The sequence below is a fragment of the Pithys albifrons genome, chromosome 9 (assembly GCF_047495875.1).
Source record: "Pithys albifrons albifrons isolate INPA30051 chromosome 9, PitAlb_v1, whole genome shotgun sequence".
Classification (NCBI taxonomy): Eukaryota; Metazoa; Chordata; class Aves; order Passeriformes; family Thamnophilidae; genus Pithys; species Pithys albifrons.
The window spans coordinates 26,896,430-26,909,617 of NC_092466.1; the positions used below are offsets into that span (position 1 = coordinate 26,896,430).

The window sequence follows — 13,188 nt, forward strand, 5'->3', positions numbered from 1 at the left end:
CTAATATCTCTGCTCCAGCTATGTTTCTGTATCTTGATCACAGCTCATGCTGGGCAATCACTGGATTAGGAACATGCCTATTTACAGACAGAAGTAGAGCACTTGGCAGAAGCAGAGTGCCTTTTAGTTCCTGCCATTACAACAAAAACCCAACACTTTCTTAACACTCCCTTGATAATTGTTAATAGCTGCCCCTGTAGGAAGCCTATCAGGGAAACTGGTTCATTTTTAATGTCAACACACAATTCTTTTAACTGTCTTTCTTATAGCTATATTAAAACTGGTCTCTTTGGCAATCACTTCAGGAGGCATCTTATCCTGTCTGTCACATGGTTTTCTTTGAAGCTTTTCTTCCTGCCCTTTCTGATGAAGTACAATGTCAAGCATCCCAAAGCCTTGTGGTAACCAACAGAGCAATCTGTGTAAATGGCTGGGCTGTCAGCACACTTTCTCTTGCCATTTGGCTTTTTTGGAGAAGGTACTGTTTTCCTCAGGGCTATTTTTGGCAAGATTATACTTCCCTACCCCAAAGACTTCTCTTTGAGGGTCCTTTGCAGGGCTGGCATAATTAATTTTTAATTTTCTTATTCACTTAATTTTGCTTCATTTTCATTAAAAAGAATAAGAATAGTTTGCTCAAGCAACTCAGCTGGCAGACACAAGGGGTTTGTAATCATCAGCTGGAAAAACAAACCTTACAGAATAGGTGTGATTGTGCATATTTTTATTATTTTCGTTCAGATACTCTGTGGAAAGCAGCAATAACATATCCAAGATAATTTCTAAATATTTGGTTTTGCTTTCTCATAACCTCCTTGTCTAGTTGACAAGGTGGTGATTCAGTCAAAGGTTGGAATCAGTGATCTTAGAGTCTTCCAACCTGAATGATTCTGTGGTTCTTTGATTTTGAAAATAATTTAATTTGGGTGGCAATTTTCTGAACTTTTTCTCAGTCTGATGTAGTGATTGGGAAGGAACAACAACTGGGAGACTGTGTATGTTCTGAGGAAATCAGGCACCAAATTTGCATTGAATTTCAATAGAAACTAGATAGCTTTTGAACATGTTAGATCCATATATAGATCCATAACTTGAATCTAAACTTTCAGATGAAAGATTGCTATTTTAGTCAATACAATGTTTGGATCCTGGCTCGTTTTGGTGCAACTATAAATCTTAAAATTCTACAAAACCAAAAATGAAAAATCATTACTGTAGGATTAAATGCAAAGACCAAGTTCTCTACTTTTACAGTAAGTGTATTGGTAATCAGTTACTGGAATGACACACTTGGAATGTGAGTATTTGATTCATGAGAATGAGTGCTATTTGTAAAGACTGTCTTTACCCTAGCAAGGTTAATGTCTTTCATATTTCTGTAGTCAGTCAGAAAGAAGTTCCTGTTGTGTATGAGCACTCAGCATGGAACTCTGTCTGCCTGGGAAAGCTTCTTTCATCCCAATGACTATGGAAGTAGTACAGTGAGATTGGCATATGTCTGTTAAATTAACCTGTGAAAACATCCTTTATAGGCATGTGTAGCTGTTTTTCCTAAGTGGTGTAGCAACTTACAAGTAGTAGAAATCACAACCTCTCGTGCACACTGATTGCATTATTTGATAGTAATACAAGTTACTACCAGCATAAGTACAAGATAAATAAAGCATGAAAGAAATTATTAGTCCATAGGATCCCTTTGCTGGTAATTTATCAAGTGTTTATTCATGGTTGGTTGCCAGTTACAGTGAAGTGATGGTCTTTATTGCTATTCTTAGAAGATAGGGAAGGCTTAGATCTTTGATACTTTAATTGTTTTTTATCTTTACAGGAAGAAATCATCACATCCTCAGGTGGGGAGCTACTACTGGAGCCATGTGGACAGCAGAAGAATCCACCAGACTACAGCCCTTTATTCGAATAACTGATCCAGGACTAACAGGAATGCATTCTGGATAGTTGTAGTAATAGATAGTTACAGAAGTAAACAATGAAAGTATTTAACTAACTTCCAAAGCCACTGGTCTTGTGGCCAAAATATGTCCTCATTAGAAGGCCTAAAATATTTCTGTTTTGCACCTGAATTATCATCATTATTCATGTAGCATTTGAAAGGTGGGAAATCAGCAGGAAATTACTAAACAGAACTACTCCCAGAAAATTTTCAGGGATTGGGGCCAATTGTACTGAATGCTAAATTCCTATCTTAATTTTTTCATGTCTGATGCAGCAAGAAGCATTGCCAGGAACTATTCATAGAGTACTGCATGAAGTACCAGTGTTGGTAAACAGATTCTTCATTCTAAAGCAAGGTTTGCCAGTTTCTGCTGACAACCTCATTACTCGTTGATGCACTTTCGGTAACAAGAGCAGCAGTCAAAACATCCTTGTGCAGTGTGGGACTGCTTACATGGTTAGGTACAGCTTGAAACTTGGCATTATGCTTTTGAGTTCAGGCCTACAAAGTTACCCACAGCAGAGAGAGAAAAAGGTCATCCACATTTTATTTACAATTTCTTGTAGTCCAACAGCCTTGAAAGGAACTTTACTCTTGTACAGTAAGTGATGAGTTTATTCTAAAAAGAACAGTTTGATTTGCTGCAATTCCCTCACTGGCCTTGCCATGTTTTCCACTTTTAGATGTGCAAGAGACACACTGTACATTCCTATCTTTACTTTGCCATAGGACCAGGTGTTTTCCTTAGCTGAATTATGAGTGATGGTGGGGCTGCTATATTGATACATAGAAAAGGTGCAACTAATTACATCATTATCACGCTATTTTATGTTTAAAAAAAAGATGTGCAAAACATGTTTCTCATCCATTTGCTATACAGATTAACTCCATGAAAATAGACCAGAAGGTGAGATCTGTGGACTATAAAAATAATAAAAGCTTATCACAGTAGTTAATTTGCCCTCCTGAAATTTTTGTCTTGGGCATTCTTGTACTCTGAGCTGTCATACGGTATAGATGTAGTCCTGCATTGTTTCACTGGTAGGCTGGACACTACTGGGGCAGCCAATTTGGAAAACGGAGTGAGAGACCTGTAGAGCTGTTGCTGTTACCTTCTAGTGCTCCCTGCTCTGTTCTCATGAATGACCAGATAGAAACTGTTTAGTATAGAAGTGGAGTTTTTTTCAGCTCCAAATGTTCATTTTGCAGGACAATATCTCAAAAAACAAGCTTGTGACAGTTTTGCATGCAACTGATTTGTTTTGAGCGTGAAGTGGAACATGAGGGAAGTAGATGTGTACCTAAGGGATAATGTCCTAGTTATGTCTTCAATAGACTGTTTCTCTGTACTTTTCATATGAGATATGTATTTTGAGATGTAATGTGGACCAAGGTGTTACTCTGACTCCATGGTTAATTTGTCCCTTGGAATCTCTGAACACGTAGGAAAGGCACGTTGAGCATATTTCTATATGCTACTGCTTTGGGCAGTCTCTGATCCCCACAGGGTTCTCTTTGAAATCCTGGGGTAGGCTTCCCTCCTGAACCCCAAGTAAATTTCTTTCTACTCAAACAGCTGTTTCCCTTGGCTTGCTGTTGATTCTGTACTTTGTCTGATCTGGATGGTAAACTCATCTAGGAAAAGAAACTTGTCTTATCCAAGCCTATAAAGAGCGCTAAACTTTTTAAGAGCTACAACAATAAATACTTGTGGTAGTAATAGGAACATTTTTTCCTAATTAATTCCACAGTTGGCTTGGATTAAACTACAGATTTTTGCACACAAGCTTCATTGTTGGTCAGGAAAATTTCCTTAATATTGTTTCTTATGTGATTTAATCCATAAATATTTGTGACCCATGAGAAGAAAATTCTATCGAGCTTCCCACAGAGACTTAGCTGGGCAGTTTCTGTGCTAATTGCTTGGGACATTGGCTCAGGAGGTTTAAATAGTTGTTATTAGTACCTTAGAACAAAGCAAATGAGGACATAGCCCATAAGCAAAGAGGTAGATACTGAGATCCAAAGAGCCTCATTATCCACCAGCTGCTTCCTCTGAGAAACCAGCTCTGCACTTGCTCCCTCTGTAATAGGCATCTCAAGAACCAACATGGCCTTATGACAGCTGCACATGTTTCATCACATAACTGGACCTCTGCTTCAAAGGAGGATGGAAAGGGACCTTTTAAAGTTAAGGTGTCCATATACAACCAAGAAAATCAAAAATCCCACTGTAAAATGCTACCTTCCCTTTGGAAAAGGTGATAAGTATGCCAGAAGACATGGCAATTCCAAAGTTTTTGGATGATTACTCAACCCATGGTACACATTTCTGTAAATGTTTATAAACAGAATATTTAAGGACTTGTTCCATATGGCATTCCCATTCAGAAACTGATAATAATACAGCTATCTATTTCCAGTGTCAAACTTCCCAACACCTGCATGTATTTTGTTTAGCCATTAAGAAGGCTTGGAAATACTAGCTCTAGCTTATATGGCCTCCTGTGATGTGATTAACATCAGAACAGCATCCTCACTGTCACTTTGGAGCACGTTTTCTAAATATAATTATCTAAATTTTCATGTCTGAATTCCATCCATCCATTTCTCATTCTTGGTTTTCCCTAACTTTAAAGAAAGCCCTTGCAAGTTCCCTTGAAAATGATATTACTTGGAAAACTGCAATTTTTTTCTAAGAGTTTTATTATGCTGATAAATGGCAGAATTCTCAAGTATAAGAATTGAGTTTGTTTGTTTTTTCCCCATAGCCCCACAGAAATAATGAAGACTTGCCAGTCAATTTTTAGAGTTACCCAAGAAAGAAAAACTCAACAATATATAACCAGAAGCAGGAACAATAAGATACAGTGCACTTAACTGAAGATAAATTTTGAAGGAAACAAAAGGAGATAATAGCTAGCAGAATTAAGAACAACAGAAGCTTTCCTTGGTAGAAATGTGCAGATGTTGCCAATATACTTGAGTGAAGTATAAGCTTGGAGATGTTTTCTAAGCTAACAGGTGCTTCTTGCTGCCTTCCAGAAAATAAGCAGACTATGAAAAGTAACTCAGTTACTACCCAGGAAGAACAGAAGGTAAATCAGGGAAGGAGTAAATATGGAACATTAAGAAAATAAGATAGTAGAAAATGTTTTGAACGCATTTTGGATATTTTTTTACTGCTCTGGAAGGAAGACTGGAGACTGCTCCCTCCTGTTCTCCCTGCAGGTCTGCAAGATTTCAGCTTTGAGCTAAAAATCTACCTTGGAGCTAGGCAGTCCTTTCTTGAACCTGTAAGAGTTTGGCTGGTCTATACTGCAGCATTGAGTGCTGCATCTATTTCCCTCTGTCTGCCTCTTCTTGTAGTGCTGTCTGAAGCTGTCCATCACAGGGTAAAAATGTGTTTGTAGTGCTGTCATTTCCTTGCCTGCAATTTCTGCCTTTATTTCATCACACAGTGACCTTCCAGCCCAGCTTTTTAACTTGCTTTTCTAATGGCAGCTATTGTTGAGTCATAAGAGGTGCATGCTATGGATTTTCATTATAAGGTTTCTGTCAATATTTCTTGTCGATGAGACCATTGGGAGTACATCGAGAGACATACTGTGGTAATTGTATTTCATAAGGAAAAATGCTATAACAAGGAAAACTTTCAAATGAATTGAACTGCTCTCATATCTGTTTCACACCAATAAAATATGGCACACAAAGTCCCAAGCTTGTTTGAAGGTATCTCTGAAAAATCATCCCTTGAGGATTTATTCTTGCTTCTTCCTGGACCCACAGATCCATCTGTTCTTTTGAATTTTGTTTTAATCTGTTATTGCACATAGACATCTCCAATTCAATACTGCTCTCTTCTCTATAAAAGAACAAAAAACCAAGCAAAAATATTAACAGCAATCATGGACGAGCTTTTCAAGGCTACTCAAAGAACATAGATACCAGTCTATTACCTCTTATTAAAGGAATAATTATGTAGTATGAGTATTCACATCTTAGTTTTATAGTAGTTGCCCCAGAATATTATTTTAAGTATTAAAACCCTTTTGTCCTGACCAAGTACTAAGCAAAAGAAGGTAGCACCTGCCTCAAGAAAAAGATATATATATATATATATATTTTATTTTATTTTTTTTAAATAGCAGATATTTAATTTCAGGCTTACTGAGGAGAAACTCTTTCCAGAGTTTCTACACTATATTCAGAGTGAGAACTTCCACTAGATTTCAAAGACTTTGAATCAAATTCATATAACCTATTTCTTTGCTGAGGTAAGGCAGGGTTAATACACTGAATTGTTTTGCATGAACGAGGCATCACTTCTCCTCAGTCATCCCTTGGTCACCACAAACCTGAATGCAGAGCATTAATGGAGTTTCTCCAGACTTTATTCCAGTCTAAATTCTTCCCTTTACATAAAGCCACAGCAGAGACCTAGTTTCAGTTAAAATGTGGTAGTTCACAGCGGCAGAAGCTTTTCTCTTCCTTTATATGAATAAATTTGTTTGCATTATTTACGGGTTAGAGTTTATTGTTCAGTGATTTTCAAGGACTGACTTTCTTTTTTGTTTTATTATGCCTTTTCCTTAAGATTCCTTTTTCCTGTCCCAAGAGGACAGGATAAGTGACCTCTGTGAATAAGGTGTCCCTGGCTGCATTGTCAGTTGCAGAATGAGGTGTTTACACTTGACCAGACGCTTGGTTCGTGCTTCCTGAGGTGAATCTCCTGGATACATACTGTCTGATGATAATGATGCATAATTGATTTTTATAGCTAATTTCTTGCCATGCAAGTGCTGTGAAGCCTTCTCTTCAAATATTTGTTTACTGCTAGTCATTAGTCCTGTAGCTTGTATAGTTACAGGATGGTCCATACCTGACACAAATTTTCTACTAGGCTGGAGCCTTCAATGAGTTTGGTTTCTTCTCTTTGGGAATTTCTTCCAGTAGATTTAAATGAAGGTAACATTTTATGGTGTCTTTATTATAAATCAATAGGTGATTTTTCTTATGGAATAGAAATAACTTCAAAAGAGACTGGCTATTTATTTTGGTCCTAATTGTGTTCTTTTGATCTATGTACAAAAAAAACACTTAACATGTTAATGTCTCCTTTAAAGTTTAGCTGCCATTTATTCCTTGTTCTCAGTTTTAGTGAGAACTGTATGTGGGAGGTAGTCATGGAGAGAAAGGAGAGGAGCAGAACTGTTTTAGTCTATGTAATTTTACATAGAACAGCAGGCAAAGCTTGGATGAAGTATTTCCTGAGATGCAGTGTTTTTCCTGCTTAATATGCAGAGGACCTGTGCTGAGACCCGTCCTTACCATGGCTCCCTTACACAACAGCAAGGGCAAGATATTCCTACTGGGTGTGAAAAGGGCCCAAGAAAAGTTCAATAAGTAAAATTAGAGTGCCCCAGGAATGATACAGAATTAGTGTGGGTCAAGAACATGATAAAGACATATTTTGTGCATAAATGTGTAGAGCTGGGAGTGGCTGCAAATTCTTGTTTTGTAGAAGTTAATTCTTTTAATTGTACAATTGTTGTCACTGATGGTTGATGCATGTGAAGACATGGCCAATCTCCTTGCACCTCCCATTCCACAGATTGATAAAACATAGATTGCTTGAAAGGAAAATCAGGCATAGTTGTCTTAGGCAAAACTTAGTAAGTACTACTGTAGGACATTTGGGGGAAAAAAAATTAAACTATATAATGCATATCAGGATAGGCAAATGCTAAACACTGCTTTCCACATAAAGCATAATGAACTTGCCAATGTAATTTTATAGTATTTAAAAACTCAACTAACAATAAAGCTATCCCTAGTTATAGTGCTCTCCTGTAGGAAAACCAATATTTTAAACAAGAAAATGTCTTCTCACTTAGGAATTCAAGGTTGATAATGGACTACAGCAAGGCATTTCCAAAAGCTGTACAGTGAATGCTGCACTCCAGCTAGTAACATAACCAGCCTATTGCACTTATATCTGCTCTTGATTCCCAAAGCCTTCTTGCTTGTTACAGCCTGCAGCTAATGAGAAATGTGTATTTGGTCTGTCATTCAAATCCAGTGTGATGTAAGATGTGTTAAGGTATATGTTTCATTATCATTTTTGCTGTTAACATTTTCTCTCAAGGAGTCCCAGGGAAAAAAAAGAAATTCTAACAGTGACTTCTAGATGATATTTTGTTACCTGTTACCTGCCGCACCCACAGTGTGCTGGTTCATTCCTTTTGAATTTCAGGTGTGTATATGCTGCATTGGAGCCTATCTCCATTTTTTAATAAGAGAACAGTGGAAACGTGCATGAGCAAATTGTTTTGTGGGATGGAAATGTTCATGGAATTCCAGTGCTGAGGCCCCACAACATTCACTGGAGTTCCCGTAGCAATCTTTAGTTGATAAATATGAAAATCTTTTATTAGGATTGCCTGTCAGAATCACTTTTCACTCTCCACAGAAACAAATTGAGCTACTCTAAAATCTTCCATTGACATTTTTTAATGGAGAAGCATTCTGTTCTTTAAAGGAAAAGCTCTATGCAATTGTTTCAACTTTTTGGAGTAAAACCAATATTTAAAAAGTATCTACAGGTATTTTTAATTGCAGAAAATATGAAACATATGCACAAATCTAACACAGAAAAATTCAATTTTTTTATTCATCCCTAAAAGGAAATGTGCTACATTAGGCTTGAAATTAATACAAATATTCAATGTTTTTGACATTTTATTAGGTATCCATTCTCTCCCTTAGTGATAGCTTTCTTTTAAGGGAGAATCCAAATACCCAGGGAGCAGTTATTCAAAATGTCAAGCTCATTAAATATCTGGTTTGATGACTGAAATACATTTATAAAGGTTTAAATAAGACCACAGATAATTTTCTCCAGAAAAAAAAATCAAGCCAGGAAAATGAGTTCAGAAGAAGGGAATCGATGTATTCTTTTCCCAGTTTTGGATATTTCATTACATGCCTGGATTCTCATGATATGATTTACATTTATATATGACTAAAAAGTGTGAGAACTAAAAAATAACTAATTTAAATGGAGTAATATATAACATAATGGAAATTTAATATGCTATTCCAGTTTCTCTGAAAAAGGTTAATTCTATCAATGGTTACGTAAAAGACTAAGCCTAGTCATGAACTTTGCAGAAAAAAGGGATCTAATTTTCCAAGCTGTCATTGTGACTAATCACAATAGAAATCTCACCATGAAGAAAGGTTTCTGAATAAGAAATACAGAGTGCTGACTACATGTTCAAATACCAAATGAAAACATTTGTAATGAACCTGCTGTGTGCAAATGTGAAGAATCTGACGGAATTGCCACTGTCATGTGAAAAAAATGAATAGTTTGTACTCCAGTTGTTCACCTTAGGCTGGCCTACAAATGTGGAGTCATCCAAAGTTCCAGGTCAGTGTGGTGTCAGCTCCTGTGCCAAAGACCACTAATTATTTGAGGAGACTTAGGATCAGGAGAGAGTGTGAAAAATTTTGAAACTTTGAAATATTATCATGAAAAGAAAAAAAAATAGTTCCCCTTCCCATCCCAGATAAGAATCAGTTTGTGAAAGGAAAAAAGGCATCATGAAACTGGCAGACATTGTTTTCCTATGGGTGAGTTTGTTGAAATCAATGAGAAGTGGGGAATAAGGATTTCACAGTTGGGTCATTTTTTATTTGTGCTGTTCTACAGCGCCACACGTATAGTCATGAAGTGCTCACCCATCTGTTTTTGGAAGTTGAAATCCAGTGGCCTAAAAATACTCTGTCTGCCAAGGAGACAGTCAAGGTGGTTTGAAAAGGTGTGGATATTTTTACTTTAGGCCACAGGTAAAGGTAATAAATTAAGAGGCATCTGGCTTTTTTTCCCCCCTCCTCCTCCCCTAGACTTATTAATAATGAACCAAATTCACAACAACCAAGGGGGAGCCTGCCTGCTGGCTAATACTCTGTTTGTAATCCTGTGTCTACACCTTCCCTTGGTGCTAAAGGTCATTTCAAGTTACACTTCAGTAATTGATGATCACTTGCCATATCCCTTTAAAAATCTTTTTTATCAATGTCTTTAGTGGTTCATTTTCTACCAGCAGCAAGTCAATGAAATTTTAATGGAACAGAGCGCTCTACTTGAGACTGAATTATGTTGCTTTACCCATTTCAGTATCAGGTGAAGTTCTCAAAGACTAGACAGATAATAGTTTTTTAGATCTTTTTCTTTGATGACTTTGTTTCTGCAGAATGATGGCATCTTCGTAATCATCTGTAATAAAGATTGAAGGTATTAAAAAAATCATTTTTACTGTGCTGTGAGGGAATTGAAAAATGTGGGGTTTGAAGCTGATAGCTGGATCCTTGTAAATGCCATAGTGGTGTAGCTGGGCACACATTAACTCCTGGAATACTGGCTGAGGATTCAGGGAGAATATGAAATGATTTTAAAGTCTCCAGGATAATGCAGTAATTAACCATGCACAGGGAACTACAACATAGTCATGTATTGAGTTCCCTTCTTGAAAACTGCAGGAGGAGCCTCTATCATCAGAATAATCCCCCAGCCATGCAGGAACAGTGCCATCCATGGCATCCACCTCAGCCCAGCCTGGGAATTACAGATGTCCTACCTCCAACCTCAGCACAGTATCAGCACAAGGGCTTTCCTTGGGTAAAAGCTGCCAGGCTGCATCTGCAACAGGTTAAGACATTTAAGGATCTTGAGAAGCTCCAACAACTCTCACATTGTCTTGGAGCCATCTGTACAGCAAAGCAGTAAATTATTTTATTCCCTTGTAGAAATCTTTCTTTGTGGTCCCCTAAGCCATGGGAACTAAGTGGTATTTCATATTATTTTTGTGCTACTGTACATGAATAAAAAAACATATGACAAGGTAATATCATTTCTGCTGAAGCTTAAATTGACTTGGAGGAAATATAAACCCTTTCCTGACAGGGGAGCTATTTCTATTTGATGAAATAAAGTATATCGGTCGCTGAAAATGTAATTTTAAATCTCATAACTAACACCTTTCTCCATACAGCACTAAACACAATTTCAGATACCTGTTATGGGTTCACCTAGGTGGGCCTAAATTTGAGGTCTCAAGTTTGGACTAGGCCGAAGCTGTCAGCTGACTTGAGCTGGGCTGAGCTAACAGCTGACCTCTTCTAGCCAGTAATTTTGTATCCCATACCACATTATGACATCATCTCCAGGGAAGTTTTTTTTCTTTCCCCTCTCTTTTTCCTCCCTTTCCTTAGTGTTAGGAGGGAGGCTTTTCTCTCTGTGCTTGGGGGGGTTAGCAATTGCTTATCTCAAACCAAGACAATACCAGAGAAAGAAAACTGAAGATTTAGAAATGTCAAAGTAAGAAATGTCCAAAATAGAATTGTTGTGCTAGAGAGTAGAGTGGCAAACAGCTGTTCTGGTTCGTTGGCTATGCTTTGGTACAGCCTATAAGCTTTAAAAATCTGGGACTATTTATAACAAACTGCAATAATGCTCAATAATGTAATATAATAAAACTTTTTCATAATAGGGAATGTTGTAAATGGCTACCAAGAATGCAATTTTGCCTGGTTTTCACAATGAAATTATTAGATTTTGATTTGTTTTTGTAATCTCTAAATGCATCCTTTCACTACAAGAGAACAAACTAGAGAACATCTAAACAAAGTTAATGATTTCTCAAGTATTTCAGATGGAATGTTTACACTTATTTGATTTTTTTTTTATTTTTCATGGTAATTTAATTTTCAACAAACTGAGGAGTGCAACAAACAAAATAAAATGTGGACTTATGACAGTATAACTTTAGTTGATGAGAAGCAGCAAATAAAAGATGAAGACTTTGCTCATTCTACAAAGCACAAAACTTGGTTGAAGAACTGTTTCATGACATGAAAGAAAGATGTTTTTAACTTACAATGGAAGAAATGTAGAATTATAAAATAACTTGAAGTTTTAAGCAGACTTCACAAGTCATATTTGTTCTAAAATTTTAGAATGTCTTCCTCTGGATTTTTGTGGAGTTTGCTCTATTTTCTTTAATCTTTCAGCCTCCAGAATTTTATTTTCTTTTCTTTTCTTGTTACCTCACCCTCTGGAGGACCATAGTTCACTAATTTATTGCTCCAACCAACAGATTTTCCCTTTTATTTTATTTTCCAGGTTGTTGTTCCTAGAGCTCATCTTTCAGTAAATGTTCTTGCCATATATGTATATTTTTTTTTACTTTTGATCTTACATTATAGCAGAGATACTGGAATTCATTATGTGTAAATATGAACAGAAGTCCTAATCATAGGCTGAAAAGTATTTAACAGAAACCAAATGGAAATCCTGGAAATTCTTGCCTGTTTCGGTTTTTAAGTATTAAAATTCTTCACAGAGCTATGGAGGTATTTTTTGTTGTTGGCTTTGTTGTTGTTATTGCTGGGTTTTGTTTAAAAAAATTTATTGGGATACTAAAGGATTTGTTGAAGGCTTCATTTAAACCTAGACAACTGGAGTTTCTTCAAGCTTCATATTTTACAGTGACTGCTGTTTTTGCGTGTCAAAATGCTGTTGCTATGAGTCCTGTAACAGCTACAGATGTGGCTGAGAAAGTGTCTGGGGTGATGGGAAGTTGATGATGATGGGGAAAAAAAAGCAGCTCATTTCTAACCAAAGAATGCAAGGAGTAAACTTTTTTTTGTTACTAGCCAGTAAGTTGTAGTGTGCTTGACACATTCCTTTGGGTGACCATGCAAGAGTAGTTATTGTAGAAATAGCAGAGAAGAAAACCTTGGATAAACAATTCAGTTTAAAAAGGCAAAACAATTTCAGGCAAACTGAATTCATTCTGGTTTTAGAGGTAACCCTAATAGAACTCTCTTTAAGTTAAAGAAAAGTTCAGGGCCTCCACTTCCAGTCTTCCCTTAGGGTCTCATAAAGTTCCTGGTTCTTACTGGTTTTGATCTGAGTGCTAAAAGGATGCTCTGTTAGTGCCTGCTTGATCCAAAACTCCTGGAAATCCATGCAAGTCTGCTTTTATCTTCACTTTACAGCTTGTTAAATGTCTGATACAAGAGGTATAAAGAGTGGAAAGTCTCAAAAGAAGAGCTTGATGCATGTCAAAGACCTGAATTCCACGAAGCCCTTTCAGGTGAGGGTCTATACTCCTATGCTTCATATAAAAACATCTTTACTTTTTGAGAACAGCCAATCTCTAATG

General features: G+C 36.8%; 1 protein-coding gene across 1 annotated transcript in view; it reads left to right on the forward strand.

Annotated features, from left to right (window-relative positions):
- SH2D4B (SH2 domain containing 4B) overlaps positions 1-2,020 on the forward strand; it is a 58,549-nt gene extending 56,529 nt beyond the window's left edge. Inside the window, exon 8 of the mRNA XM_071563816.1 lies at positions 1,829-2,020. Within this exon, the coding sequence (XP_071419917.1) occupies positions 1,829-1,921 (93 nt within the window). The 3' untranslated portion in view covers positions 1,922-2,020. The remainder of the gene's footprint in view (positions 1-1,828) is intronic.
- The last annotated feature ends 11,168 nt before the right edge of the window (positions 2,021-13,188 follow it).